Below are 16,420 nucleotides of genomic sequence, written 5' to 3' on the forward strand. Positions count from 1 at the left end.
AACCTGTTTATGTGCTGTCTAGAGGAAAGCTTCCTAGCATCCCAAACTCCCGATCCCAAATCTGGTTCAAGTTCATACATCTTTGTGATTTGGAGTCAGGGCCAAGAGATCCTATCCACATTCTTTCACTACCTCAATATCTTTTCTCCCATCCACTTTACCTGGTCCTCTTATACCCAATGTGCAACAGTCCACAAACACGTTTTCCTTGCCATACCCCCCTCCCCCCCCCCCTCTCTCTCTCTCTCTCTCTCTCTCTCTCTCTCTCTCACACACACACACACACACACACACACACACACTACTATCACATGGCAAGAAACAGCTATAAATGAGTGCCCCCTCATCACCTAGTAACACCCTGGACTGGATCTCTCAACCTACACTGAAACAAGGGACATCCTACCCAAGATATTTCCTACCCCTCCTAAAGTGGTGTTCGTTGCCTGCCCAACCTACACAACATCCTGGTCCATCCCTATATCACTCTCACTCCCAGGCCCTTGTCTGCCCAATCCACCTACCCAGCATCTCCTACTCCAGTCCAGTCACAGGCTTATTTTACCCCATTAGACGCCAGGCCCCCTGTGAAAGCAGCCATGTCATATACCAACTTTGCTACACACACTTCATGGCCTTTTATGGTTGTATAACTACCAACCAGCTGTCTACCAGGAGGAATGGCACCACCAAACTGCTGCTGAGAAGAAAGTTGACCGACTAGTGGCACAACATGCAGCTGAGCACAACATGATCAGTTTCAATGGCTGCTTCACAACCTGAGCCATGTAGATCCTTTCCTTCACCACCAGCTTCTCTGAGCTGCACAGGTTGGAGTTGTCTTTACAATACATCCTCCACTCCTGTAATTGTCATGGCCTCACTTTCAGGTAATCCACTGTCCCTGCACCCTTCACCTAACAGTTTCCCCTTCCTCCATCATGTCACCCATCCCAATTGTCACATAATAAGTCCACTAGCAAGTTTTCCTTCTCTTGTATGTGCCTATTGACAACTCAACACTTCTGCTTTTTGGTGAGTGGTCCCCTTAATTCTAAAGTATTTACCTTCAACAATAACTTTCCTACAACAAATACATATATTATGAGGTCTTCTCTCAGTGTATTTGTGTTGTGATAAATAACAGAGGGAAGAAGAAAACACAAGAGTTTGAAAAGTGGTGCTGCCGAAGAAGAAATCTGAAAATAAGAGAGGTAAATCGGATACTTAGGACAGGTATATTGTATCGAATTGGGAGAAAAGAAATTTATGGCACAATTTGTGTAAAAGATGAGACTGGTTGACAGGAACATCCTGATGCATTAAGGAATAGTTAATTTGGTACAGGACAGAAGTGGGAAGGGGGGGAATGGGGCAGGGGACAAAAATTGTAGAGGGAAACCAAGACTTGACTATAGTAAACAGGTTTAAGTGAATGGAGATTGTAATAGTTATTCAGAGATGAAAAGACTTGCACAGGATAGACCAGCAGGGAGAGTTGCATCAAAGAAGTCTTCGGATGGAAAACTGCCATGACAATGATGAGCAGCACTGAACATGTTTGCCCCTAATAAATTTCCTAGCTATACTCTGAGAGACTTGTTAACTTACTTACAGCTCTGAAGAATATCTTATTTATATAGTATCATGAATGAAAAAATGGATGAAAAATTTTAAAAAAATGATTTTATACCTGTAACTGTATTACTTCGAGAACAACATATTGCTGCCCATCTTGTCCTTCAACTGCCATCATTTCTGATTCACTATCTTCATCATCTTCATCCTCATCCTCACCAGCCATTACTTCAACCTGCTGACCATCAATGATCTGAAAAGAAGAAAACGTCCATGTTTCAAAAACATTATTAAAAAAGAAGTACTGATAGTCAGTAACAAAGACTCTACTAAAAGCAGGTTTCTCAAAATATAATGAGATTTTAACAAATAACTGGAGCACAATAAAAATTAAATGTGTTTTAGAAATGCTAACCTGGATTTTCTTTTGACGTCCGAGTTTGAGAGCAAGAGCTTTTTCTTGCGCTGAAGACTCAGGATCGTGTACTGCCATGTGTCGTATGAGATTCCCTTTGTGCCTGAAAGGTCGGCCACATTCTGGACATTCATGCGTTTTTTCCCGTGGAGGTGGAGGAACATAGTTAGGGTTGTGATAGAGATTCTGATGTCGCCTCAGAAGCTGCTTCTGCCGAAATGACTGCAAACACAAATTAATTTTTTCCCCATTCTGAAAGATAATGAACTACATAATTACCATTGAAATTCAGTTTCATGAAATAAGACAAATGACTACTGAGCTCAAAAAATGCCACCTTGTACTGCAGTAAAATGTGTGCTGAAACACAAGATTTCAAATAAAAGTCAGTACAAAACAAAAACTTATGTTTCCAAAAATTACACACACCTATATTTAATATTCATACAAATAGAAAGATCTTGTGTCTAGTAATGGTTACATCCCTATTTGACTTTTTTTTTTTTTGCATACTCATTAGCTACACAAGTGTGGCATTTAAATTGCTAAGATGATTTTTAAGAACTTTCAGTGAACAACAAATAGACATCTCCACTGATGGCCTCTCCTTGCCCCATATAGAAAACACTATTAAGCATGCATTCATATTTTTAAAGCTGTTAACATCTCTTTCAAACACTAACTGAGGTCAAAATGTCAGTTTCATACTCATTCTACAACATTTCAACAAAAATTGTGCAAATGATCAGTGGAACATGGAAATAACTTACAAATTTTAATCTGTCACAACACATTAATCCCAATGTAATACAGAAATTAATCAGGTTTAGCTTTCTTGTACAGTGCCATAATGAATTGATCACCAGCAAACATCTCAAGATTTTTGAACAAAGATGTGGAACAATTTTGTTTTCACAAAATAATGTCATTTTTTATCTCTACAAATTAATAAAAATGGTAAACCTCTTGAATGCTTTTTATGCAAATAGTGACAGCTTTTCTTTCACAGCAATTTCCTAGCAGATTCTCTGTTATGTTTGATGCCAGTACTGGAACACAAATCCTGCAGTAAGTTTCAAGGTTGTGTTTGTTAGATTCTTGACCTCTGAGTGAGCACAATGCATGGCAGAACAAAGATAATTAGTACAGGTGAGTTCAGTTATTGAATAGGACTATTCAGTGATAACTCTTAATCAGACAATTGGTTGAGCTATGGAGTGCTGAATATCACACTAGGGAAACTATAGGCAGTGCCATTTTTGCTCCTATTGCATGCAGAACATGCTTCTTGGTTTGGTAACAGAGAAGGGTATTATAAACCTGCTTTGTAAATGAAATGTAGCTTTGCTATATGAAACTGAAGCACAGGCACTGACTTTCAAATCTTACATGTATGAAGAAAACAAGAGGGCCAGTCCATAATTTCTCCTTGTCAATATACACTCAAGCAGTGTTAAGTATATAAATATTTTCTAAAGATTGTTTTGACTTTTTAGTTGTGTCACATCTTTTCTGTTTGCACTGGCATGCAAGCAATGTTTGCCCTATCATCTGATCAATAAAAAGCAACCATCTTTCATAACAGAATAGGATTTCAGCAATAAACTGTCAATTGTTGCAGATCAGCTGTTCAAATGATCACTTATAGTAATTCATGTTGAAATTAAGCACACAAAATGTTTCAAAATATGCTTAAAAATTACAACAGGTTCTTGCGTACTTACTTGATCACACTGATCACACTGGTAAGGCTTCTGATCTGTATGTATAAGCATGTGGGACTCCAAATGTCGATGAGAGATAGATGCATATGGACAAAGATCACATTTGAAGCACTTCTCTCCCTCGTGCGATTTATTGTGAATCTATAAACATATACAGAAAAATACTATGTGTTACTTAATTATTCAAAATATCAATATTAACTGGTAGAGGATACTACAATTATGTATAAATATCTGATGCTTCTTCCACACAAGAAACACAACCTAAAGCAAATTTATATCAAACTTTCAAACCAATTTTATAAATGAGTATTATTCACAGTCTACCTTTTCAATCTAGCTCATATTTTCCAAATACATACTTTCTCACAGCTTCAAGGTAGACTAATCAGTACCTCAACCTGTATATATTTCTAAGAAGCACTTTAATTTAGACACATCTCTTTCAGGGATGCATTTTTTTTTTTTAAGGAGAAAAAATTGTAAGAAGGAAATCAGATTTGAAAGAGACAAAAATAACAGAAGACTGATATAAAATATACAAGTGTGTCCCAAACCATAAAATTAATTTTTCCATTAGAACATGGGGAAACAAGGGTCTTTACCGACAGACAATATCCTAGCCAGCTCATTCATAAGAAAAGTCTCCCATGCCATCTGCTCCTCTGACACAAGTAAACATACTAACAAGCCACCGACCAGCACTCCTCTGATCACCCAGGCCTTGAAATGCACAAATACATCATCCGCCAGGGCTGTGACTACTTCGTCATGCACTGAGATGAGGGATACCCTACCCAAAATCCAACCCACATTCTCCAAAACAATGTTCTGCTGCCCACCCAGCTACAAAACATCCTTGTCCATCCCTCGTCTAATCCTACTCCAAATCCTGCACCTTATGGGTCATTCCTTCATGGTTGGCCCAGGTTAAAGACCTATCCCATACATCCACCCGCCACCACCTACCACGGTCCAATCCCAGGCATTTCCTACCCAATACAAGGCTGTGTCACACAAAAAAGCAGCCATGTTACACGAGGTCTGTTCAAAATTCCAGAACTTTGCCCACAAAATTTTTCTACACTTATATTTTACTTATTGTGCACAGTCTTCGAAATACTCTTATTCACAATTGATACACTGCTGCCAACACTGTTTCCACTTTCAAAAGCAGTCTTGGTATGCCTCTTGCTGTATAGTGCGGACCACCATCTGCTAATTTTCTTATATCTCGTCTAACGTTGAAAATCTTTGTCCTTTCACTGGGGTTTTCAACTTTGGAAAATAAACATGCCTGAAGGGGCCAGGTCTAGAGAGTACCGAGAATGAGGCAGCACAGTTATTTTGTTTTTTGTACAACATTCACACACCAGCAGGCTTGAATGTGCGTTATTGTGATGCAAGAGCCATGAATTGTCTCACCACATTTCAAGCCATTTCCTTCTCACATTTTGTTGCAGGAGTCACAACACGTCCTGACAGTACCACTGATTAACAGTTTGTTCCTGTGGCATGAATTTATGATGAACTAATTCTTCAAAGTCAAAGAAAACTATCAGCATTGCTTTGACATTTACCTGACCTGACAAGCTTTTTTGGTCTTTGAGAACCTTTCCCAACCCATTGTGAAGATTGAACCTCGGTCTCAACATCATGATAGCAGTAGACTCACATCTTATCATCAGTTACGATTCTCTTAAGGAAAATCTCGTTCTCATTTCTGAGATCCAAAAGCTCTTCACAGATAGCGAGGAGAAGGTTCTTATCTTTTTCTGCAATCTGTCAAACAGTCAGTCTTTGATTGGCATGTACAATTTCGTTGTCATTTCTGACATGAGCGTCGGTAGGCATCAAAGGGCATCCTGAAGGATCATCTTTAACTTCTGTCCAACCATTTTTAAACTGTGTGAACAATCTGTAACACCAAGTACAGCTTAAGTAGTACTCATCACTGTATGCTACCTACATCATTTGGTGTGTCTCTGTAAAGGTTTTTCTGAGTTTCACACAAAATTTAATGCAGCTGCGTTGCTCCTCTAACTCTGCCATCTCGAAATTCACAAGCTGTGTGACACAATGTTCTACTCAATACAGCACTGAACAATAACTAGCGGACATACTACAATTATAGCTTTTGGCCATTAAGGCCTTTGTTAAAATAGGCACACATACACACATTCAAGCGAATGCAACTCGTACACATGACTGCAGTATCAGGCAACTGAAACCACAATGTAAGCAGCAGCACCAGTGCACGACGGGAATGGAAACTGGGTGGGGCTAAGGAGGAGGCTGGGATGGGGAGGGAGAGGGATGTATATGGTGGGGGTGCCGGACAGTGAAGTGCTGCAGTTTAGACGGAGGGCAGGGGAGAGGTGGAGGGGGGGGGGGGGGTAGTAGCGGAAAAAGGGAGAAATAGAGAGAAATAAAAAGACTGGGTGTGGTGGTGAAATGACGGCTGTGTAGTGCTGGAATGGGAACAGGGAGAGGGCTGGGTAGGTGAGGACAGAGACTAACGAAGGTTGAGGCCAGGAGAGTTATGGGAATGTAGGACGTATTGCAGGGAAAGTTCCCACCAGTGCAGTTCAGAAAAGCTGGGTTGGTGGGAAGAATTCATATGGCACAGGCTGTGAATCAGTCACTGAAATAAAGGATATCACGTTTGGCAGCGTGTTCAGCAACAGTGTAGTCCACTTGTTGGTTGTCATGCCTACATAGGTTGCAGCTTAGATTGTAAATCACATGACTGGTTTCACAGGTAGCCCTGCCTTTGATGGGATAGGTGATGTAGTGACTGGACTGGAGTAGGTGGTGGTAGGAAGATGTACAGGACAGGTCTTGCATGTAGGTCTGTTACAGGGGTATGAGCCATGAGGTTAGGGATTGGGAGAAGGTGTTGTGTAAGGATGGATGAGTATATTGCATTAGTTCGGTGGACAGCAGAATACCGCAGTAAGAGGGGTTGGAAAGTTAGTGGACACGACATTTCTCATTTCAGGGCATGACGAGAGATAATCGAAACCCTGGTGGAAAATGTAATTCAGTCGCTCCAGTCATGGGTGGTACTGAGTTACGAGGGGAATGTTCCTCTGTGGCCGGATGGTGGGACTTTGGGAGGTGGTGGGAGACTGGAAAGATAAGGCATGGGAGATTTGTTTTTGTACAAGGTTGGAAGGATAAATACAGAACCCAGAACCACCCTCCTATATAAAAGATACCAATCATTTTCTCCACCGACTCTCCACAGTTCTTGTCCCTTTACCACACGGTGCCCTGCTCATCACTACTGATGCCACCTCCCTGTACACTAACACTCCTGCTGCTCATGGCCTTACCTTCCTCAACGCCCTACGGATTCCAAACCCACAACCTCCTTCCTAGTCGCCATGACAACTATATCCTCACCCAAAATTACTCCTCCTTTGAAGGCATTACCTACAAACAAATCCAAGGTACAGCTATGAACACATGACACCATCTTACGCCAACCTATTTATGGGCCATCTAGAGAAATCCTTCCTAAAAATCCAGAATCCCAAATCCCTCACCAGGTTCAGATTTGTTGATGGCATCTTTGTTATCTGGATCGAAGGTGACAACACCCTATCCACATTCCTCCAGAACCTCAACAACCTCTCCCCCATTTGCTTCACCTAGTCCTAATCAACCCAACAAGCCACCTTCCTAGCTGTTGACCTCCACCTCAAAGATGGCTATATCAGTACCTCTGTCCATATCAAACCTACAAACCACCAGCAATATCTCCACTTCGACAGCTGCCACCCATTCCATATCAAGAAGTCCCTTCCATTCAGCATAGCCATCTGTAGTCGTCGCATCTGTAGTGAGGAGCAGTCCCTCTCAGAATATACCGAGGGTCTCACTGAAGCCTTCACTGACCGTAATTATCCTCCTAACCTTGTACAAAAACAAATCTCCCATGCCTTATGTTTCCAGTCTCCTACCACGTTCCAAAGTCCCACCGTCCAGCCACAGAGGGGCATTCCCCTTGTAACACAGTACCACCCAGGACTCGAGCAACTGAATTACATTCTCTGCCAGGGTTTCGATAATCTCTTGTCGTGCCCTGAAACAAGAAATGTCTTGCCCACTAGTCTTCCCACCCCTCTTACACACAGTGGTGTTCCGCCGTCCACCAAACCTACACGATATACTCGTCCATTCTCACACAACCCCTGCTCCCAATCCCTTACCTCATGGCTCATATCCCTGTAACAGACCTACATGCAAGACCTGTCCCATACATCCTCCTATCACCACCTACTCCAGTCCATTCACTAACATCACCTATCCCATCAAAGGCAGGGCTACCTGTGAAACCAGTCATGTGATTTACAATCTAAGCTGCAACCACTGCTGCATTCTATGTAGACATGACAACCAACAAGCTGTCTGTCCTCATGAATGGCCACCAACAAACATTGGCCAAGAAACAAGTGGACTATCTGTTGCTGAACACGCTGCCAAATGTGATATCCTTCATTTCAGTGACTGCTTCACAGCCTGTGCCATATGAATTCTTCCCATCAACCCAGCTTTTCTGAACTGCACTGGTGGGAACTTTCCCTGCAATACGTCCTACGTTCCCATAACTCTCCTGGCTCAACCTTCGTTAGTCACTGTCCTCACCTACCCAGCCCTCTCCCTGTTCCCATTCCAGCACTACACAGCCGTCATTTCACCACCACATCGTCTTTTTATTTCTCTCTATTTCTCTCCTTTTCCACTACTTCCCCCCCCCTCCCCACCTCTCCCCTGCCCTCCGTCTAAACTGCAGCACTTCACTGTCCGGCACCCCCACCATACATCCCTCTCCCTCCCCATTCCAGCCTCCTCCTTAGCCCCACCCAGTTTCCATTCCTGTCGTGCACTGGTGCTGCTGCTCGCAGTGTGGTTTCAGTTGCCTGAGACTGCAGTCATGTGTGCGAGTTGTGTTTGCGTGAGTGTGTGTATGTGTATGTGTGTCTATTGTTGACAAAGGCCTTAATGGCCGAAAACTGTTATTGTGAGAATGTTTTTGTTGTGCCTACCTGCGACTCAGAATCTCGGCTGTATAGTGAGTAGCAACTTTCCTTCTCTAATATTGTTACATTCCATCCTGCATTTTCCATTGTTTGATAGACATACAATAATTAAACTTCCAGCAGTTATGCATGTAACAAATGTGTGTGCAGGGATTCCAACCACATTTGCTCCAACACACCACTGGTGCAAAATTACAAATGTTCCAGAATTTTTGAACAGACCTTATATATCAGCTATGCTGCATATACTGTTCTTTGTTATGTGTGGATATGAACAAGTAACCAACTGTCAACTTGCACAAGGGGCCATTGCTAAACTATGGCAAACCTCAAACTTGACCACCCACTTACTGAGCATGCTGCACATAACAAAAGAAATGACTTATACAGCTGCTTCACTACAAAGACCATTTGGATACTCCCTTCCAGCACAATTTTCTCTGAACTTTGCAGATGGGAACTGTCTGTTCAACACATCCTGCACTCTCGCAATTCTCATGCCTTAAACCTTTGCTAACCTGTTCCCCCTGCATCACCTTGTCTTTTCCCTTCTCTTTTCTGTCCACACCATTCCTCCACTCAGATCATGCACTGCCTTCTCCCATCACTTCACCCCCCCCCCCCCCCCCAGCCCCAGTGCCCCCTCAAATTCCTCTTTCTACATCTCTTTTTGTTGCAGCCTCTGTACTCTTTCTGCCTTGATGTGTGGCAGCAAAGTCATCTGTTCAAAGACTTGCCTCTTTCCTGCTACCCTCCCCCCTCCTTGTGTCCTTTTCTAACTCCTCCCCAACCTCTTATCAGCTCAGGCAACTGCTTTCAATTATCAAGTATCAGTAATTAGTCTTGCCACAGCCATGGGAGTGTATATTTTGGGGTTTGTGTGGGGGTTTATGTGAATACATGTACTACTGTTTGAAAAAGAGCTAGTGCTCAGAAGCTAATGTGAATGCTGTTACGTGTTAGGTGTTTCTATGCTCCACGCATTAATTTACTATAGGAGAGTGATTGCCTTTTCCTCATTTTACATATTAATCCATAGTCAGCATGTACTGTCAGTTCTAGAACACCACACTGAGTCGAAGCAATCAAATGTGTAAATTACATGAACACTGAGAGCTCCTGAATGACCAATAATAACAATATGTACGGGGAGACAAATAAATGTGTAAAAAGACAGAACTTGAGGTATTCATACAGACCTATCAAACAAAAATTTATATGTTAAACAATGGATAATTTATACATGCTGGTCATGTAGTCAGATGAAATTTATATGTGCAGATCACGGAGCAGATGAACTGTTGGATCACAAACTAATGAAATTCTTTTGTTGATCTCTTGTAGTGAGAAACAACCTCAATGATAACTGCAGTGACTACTACACAATAGATATAAAACAAAGTATAGGTAAAGAGATGCTAAATGAAATGAGTTTGGCTTTCAAACGGACAAGTATAAAGCCTAAAATTATTGCTACAGCATAATTTCACCAAAATACCTCTAATAAAACCCAAAGAAATTATAGTCATACATAAAGGGTGCCTGTGGCAACAACATTACTGCCCAGACATTCACAGATGACACAGGAACTGAAAAAAGCAAAAAAGTTGAACTCGACTTTCAAACTGTTTTTAACAAAGGAAAATCCAGAAGTACTGCCTCAGTTTAATTTTCAGTAATGCAGATAGTAGTGTCAAGGGCATTCAGAAACAGCTACAATTACTAAAATTAAAAAAAGGCTCTAGGGCCCGATGGAATCCCTGTCAGGTTCTACACAGAATTTGCAGCTAAGTTAGCTCCCATTTTAACCATAACATAAGACAGGCCCACTCAACAAAAAACTATGCCCAACAGAAGGAAGAAAGCACAAGTCACACCTGTCTTTAAGTACGGAAGCAGAAGTGACCTACAAAACTACTGTCCGATATCACTGATATCCATCTGTCGCAGAATCTTAGAGCACATTCTGATCTAAAAAATAATGAGGTATCTAAAACTGAACGACCATCTCCGAGCTAGCCAGTACAGATACCAAAAACATCAGTTATGTAAAACCCAACTGGTTTTCTCAACTGACATCCTGAAAGCCATGAATCAAGGCAATCAGGTAGAAGCAATATTTTTGTACTCCTAAGAGTATTTGGCTCTGTATCACACAATACTTACTAACAAAAGCATGCTCATTCAAACAAAATTTTTGGCAGGATTGAGGATTTCTTGGTAGCAATACAGAGAATATTATCTTAGACTAATAATTTCAAGTGTGCTTCTGAGAAGTGTACAAGGAACTTTGCTGTTCATGTTGTACATTACTGATCTAGAAAACAATACTTATAATGTAAATGGATAGATTAAAGTCTAATCACCAAGTAGAACACATACATAATTAGGCAAGCTTTCAGAGCCAGTGGCTCCTTCTACAGCAGAAGGGTTGAAGGGGAAGGAAGAGAAGTGAAGGAAAAGGACTGGAGAGGTCTAGGAAAAGGGCCAGATTTCGGAAAAGTCACCCAAAGCCGCAGGTCAGGGGAGACTTACCAATCAGGATGAGAAGGAAAGACTGATTGTTGGGGACTGCACCAGGCGAGATTTGTGGTGGGACTGAAATCTTGTCCAGTGCAGCCCCCAACAATCAGTCTTTCCTTTTCATTCCATCCAGTACATCTCCCCTGGTCCACGACTCTGTGTGACTCTTCTAGATCTCTCCAGTCCTTTTCCTTCAGCCCTCTTCCTTCCCCTTCAACCCTTCTGCCTGAAGGAGCCACTGGTTCCAGAAGCTTGCCTAATTATAACCTAATTTTATGTGTGTTTTCTACCACCACTTGGTGGGTAGATCTTTTATCCATCCAATTACATTAAATTGTCAAAAATTGATTTTGTTCATTGTTATAAACAATACTTCCAGTAATCTCAGACTTTTAGTAGATAATGTTGTTAACTATAAAGAATTACTGTCTGAAAAAAGCCACAGTAATATTCAGATAGATGTTGATAAAATTTCAAAGTGGCACAAATATTGGCAGCTTGCTTCAAATTTTCAGACATGCTGATCTGTGTACTTTTCAAAACACAGAATAGTAGTATTTTATTTTGTGATAAGTTAAAACTATGTGCTGAACTGTTTCAGAGCCCCTACATTTTGTGAGGAATGTATTACCAATCCTGCTACCCTTGCGTGCCCCAAGAACGATCTCAAAATTTCGACTTGTTTCAACCCTTCAGGTTTCAATCTCTTTACAAGCACTACAGCTTTACAACTGGATTAGAAACACTGGGAGAAAGGAAGCAGAAAAACAACACTAACAGCATAATTGGAATGAAACTGTGGAGAATGAAAGATGAAGAGGGAAAACCAGTGACAAGTTGAAATTTTGAGTGGGTGCTTGTTGTATGCAAAATTAGCTAGATTGATAGTGCACTGTCTACAGAAGGTAGCATTTCCTTTCCATTACAAACAGTATTGTAAGGTGCTTAAAAATGCTATTATGAAAGAAAGAGTATGTGGTGCACAAATAGAATAGGTAATTCAGAGGATTAAATTAAAACCATATTGTCAGTTGCGAAGGAAGTGGAAGTGTGTGGTCAGCAGCACAAGGTCGATGATATAACGTCTTCGTACTAAAAATATTTCTGTTACTGATAAATCAGATATATGTACAGAATTTAACAATCATTTTATGAGAATTGCTGGTGAATTAAATAAAAATTAAGTTTCTACAGGGAATCATATAACTCTCTTGGCAAATACCTTTCCAAGACTGATGGCTGAAATACTCCTCTGTGATACAAACAAGGGGGAGATTGAGTCAATAATTAAATCACTGAAGACTGAGGAATCTCATGGATATGATGGAGTGCCTAGCAGAATATTAAAGTACTGTGCTGCATATGTTAATCCTGTATGTAGGAGGAAGGGGTAATGTAGACAATTTTACACTCCAGTTCCTTATTTATATAAATGATATGCCCTCTAGTATTACGGGTAACTCTAAAATATCAGCTTATTCCCAAGAATAAGCAGCTTTCACTTCATTAATACCCGGCAGAAGTCCAAAATGCATTTTGATTGGACTTCCTTAACTCTTGTGCAAAAATGAAATGAAATGGTCGCGTGGCATTGTTGACTGGGAGGTCCCATTCGGGTTTGGCCAGCAAGTGAAAGTCTTATTCCAGTTGGTGCTACACTAAGTGATTTGTGGCCGATGATGAGGATGAAATGATGATGAGGACAATACAACACCCAGTCCATGAGCGGAGAAAATCTCCAACCCGGCCGGGAATCGAACCCGGGCCCAGTGCATGGGAGGCAAGCACATTACCACCCAGCTAAGCAGGTGGACAACTCTTATGCACAAAGGTGTGCAGTATACTGCTGCATCCATTTTCAATAAGCTTCCACAAGAATTCAAAAATCTTAGCAGTAATTTACATGCTTTCAAATTGAAACTAAATAATTTCCTCATGGGTCATTCCTTCTATTCTGTTGAGGAGTTCCTTGAAAAATTAAGCCGATTCTTATGTTATATTGTTGACTGCATTTACTGAAACTTATGGTTTGACTTTTTTTGGGTTCATAAACATTTTATTTTTATCTGTTATTACTTTTATATTGTAATTTCATGTACTGACATGTTCCATGACCTTGGAGATCTGCGCCTCAATTTGGTCCTACGGAACTTGACACGTAAATAAATAAAATAAATAAATTGTGGTGTGACATACAGTTTTCAGTCTTCAAAAAACGTTTATCACAGTGTACACTTTGCATCAATGAAAAAATATTCCCGCTACAAAAGGGAAGTTGTTTGTAACACTGTAAATCATTCAAAATGAATCTTTCCTAATGCTTATTTTGTAAAGGGTAAAACAAAAACAGGTGATTAGATTTCTAAGGTTTTCTGTGAGTGACGACAGACACTTTGTTTTCAAGTACTAATTTGCGTTCACAATTGCATTTTGGATCCAGTGCGCTTGTGGGTAGAACAAACCAAAGACTGCGATTCATTGGCAGAACACTTAAAAGGTGCAACAGGTCTGCTAAAGAGACTGCTTACACCACGCTTGTCCGCCCTATTCTGGAGTAATGCCATGTGGTGTGGGATCCACATCAGGAGGGACTAATGGATGACATCGAAAAAGTACAAAGAAGGGTAGCTCGTTTTGTACTATCGTGAAATAGGGGAGATAGTGTCACAGATATGATACATGAATTGGAGTGGCAATAATTAAAACAACAGCGTTTTTCGTTGCGACGGGATCTTCTCATGAAATTTCAATCACCAGTTTTCTCCTCCGATTGCGAAAACATCCTGTTGGCACCCACCTACATAGGGAGAAATGGTCATCACGATAAAATAAGAGAAATCAGGGCTCGCACAGAAAAATTTAATTGCTCGTTTTTCCCACATGCTGTTCAAGAGTGGAAAGGTAGAGAGACAGCTTGAAGGTGGTTCATTGAACCCTCTGTCAGGCACTTTATTGTGAATAGCAGAGTAATAATGTAGATGTATGTAGATGTAGATGTGGAACAAGGCATTTTACATTCAAATCACTAATTAATTTGTAAATTAATGTTGAGCATTTATAAGTTTGTTAAAAAAAATACAGATGTGAATCAGTAATTCCTTCTCATCAGCTTTTAAGAGTTGCCAAGGAGAAACTCTTTCAGTTTGTTTTCATATTTTACTTTGCTGGCTGTTAGACATTTTATATCACTGGGTAAGTGATCAAAAAGTTTTGTTGTAGCATTGTGCAGCCCTTGTTGTAATGGAGACAATCTAAATGTGGAGTAATGAATGTAATTTTTCCTTCTGATATTGTAATTATGAACATCATTGCTCCTTTTGAATTGTAGTGGATTATTTACTACAAACTTCATGAAGGAATGAATATACCATGAAGCAGTAGTCAGAATGCTCAACTTCTTTAACAGATGTCTACAAGATGATTGTGAGTGAGCACCACATATTATCGTTACAGTGTGTTTATGAGCAACAAAGACTTTCTTTCTTAAAGACGAATTATCCCTGAACATTATTCTACATGACATTATTGAATGAAAATATGCAAAATATGTCAACTTAATGATTTGTCTCTTCCCAAGATTTGCAATGATTCTAAATGCAAATGTGGCTGAACTAAGTTTCAAATCATGCCTTTTCCAGTTTAAATTTTCATCAGTATGGACACCTAAGAATTTTGAAGTTTCCATCCTATTTATTATTTCCTCGCCATGAGTTACACTTATCACTGATGTAATACCCTTAGATGGGCAAACTGAATATGTTCTCTTTTAAAAACTGAGTCGAGACCTTTCGTAGAAAAGCTGTCGATAATACTTTTAAGAAAATTGTTTACCATTTCTTCTGTTTATATGTCATTTCTCCCCAGTCCGAATTATGTATACTCTGCGACGGAGCACTGTGCACCAGTATGGCTAAACAGTAGTCATGTGAACAAAATCAATGTTGAACTTAACAACACCATGTACATTATTTCAGGAACTGTTAGGTCTACACCTAACATATGGCTACCTGTCCTGAGTTATATACCATCCCCAAAAATGTGACGAGAGGCAGCCTTGGTCATGGAATACAGCAAGAACAAAGTAAAATCTGAACTACTGGTACACATCGATATACCTGATCCTTCTCTTGCTCTCAACAGCCTCACTGGGACTGACACCAACTGGTGGAGATGAGAATGGCTCCAAAATGCCCCAACTACTTGCCACCTAATGCCTTGTATTACTGAGGCAGTTCCTGGGTTTGATCAGCCCCACAAGGTCAAGGTCCGATCAACTCTGAATGACTAGGAACGGGGCATGGAAGATGTGTTGACTCACTCTTCAACTGGGGACTGATGTCTTCACTAGCAAGTGACTGCAGCGCACCTAAGCAGACCATCCGACACAACAGAGACGAATGCAATGTCACAGCATTCGGTAGGGACTATGATGAATTCCTCATGGCATCCCAAAAATCCATTGAATATATACAAGGAGCTGATGTTTGTGAATATATGTAATGTCATGTAATGTAGAATAATGTGATCCAATACTGAAATGTACTTAAAAGCCATACGCTAAATAAATAATGTCCCCAGACTATATTGGTTGAATTACTAAGTACAACTCTTTGAATTCTTTTGGTTAGATATGACATTATCCAATGGCTAACTATACCATCAACACCAAAAAACTTCAATTTAACTAGAACAATATTGTGATTCACACAGTGAAATGTTTCGACAGGTCACAGAAAACATCAACTGGCACTATTTTATTTTCGAATGCTTGTAAAGTTTGGTGAGTGAACATGTAAATGACATGCTCTGTTCAGCAACCCTTCTGAAACACAAACTGTGATTTGCTGAGGACATTACTGTTGCTAGTGAGATACTATTAAAGAATACACCACCTTCTCCAGAATTTTGGAAAATGATGTCAGCAGTGAAACAGTATGGTAGTTACTAACCATCTCTCTTATCACATTTCTTAAAGAGTGGTTCAACAATGGCACATTTCAATCTCTCTGGAAAACTGGCTTGATTTAGTGATGCATTACGTATTTCAGATAAGACCAGATTTATTACATGGGAAAAAATCCTTAGCTGCGTTTCCAATAAACACCATCAAAACCAGATTACTTTTTGTTTTG

At 40.4% G+C, this 16,420-nt stretch overlaps 1 protein-coding gene across 10 annotated transcripts in view; it reads right to left on the minus strand.

The window, feature by feature from the left end:
• LOC126188905 (transcriptional repressor CTCFL) overlaps positions 1–16,420 on the minus strand; it is a 145,409-nt gene that overhangs the window by 51,390 nt on the left and 77,599 nt on the right. For 9 of the 10 annotated variants that reach the window (XM_049930599.1, XM_049930594.1, XM_049930593.1 and 6 more), the window contains 3 exons: positions 3,718–3,858; positions 1,994–2,245; positions 1,694–1,831 (listed from right to left, as the gene is read on the minus strand). In XM_049930599.1, the coding sequence (XP_049786556.1) occupies positions 1,694–1,831; positions 1,994–2,245; positions 3,718–3,858 (531 nt within the window). The remainder of the gene's footprint in view (positions 1–1,693; positions 1,832–1,993; positions 2,246–3,717; positions 3,859–16,420) is intronic. The other variant, XM_049930600.1, reaches the window with a different exon arrangement.

The sequence above is a fragment of the Schistocerca cancellata genome, chromosome 5, assembly GCF_023864275.1.
Source record: "Schistocerca cancellata isolate TAMUIC-IGC-003103 chromosome 5, iqSchCanc2.1, whole genome shotgun sequence".
In the NCBI taxonomy this organism is placed as follows: domain Eukaryota; kingdom Metazoa; phylum Arthropoda; class Insecta; order Orthoptera; family Acrididae; genus Schistocerca; species Schistocerca cancellata.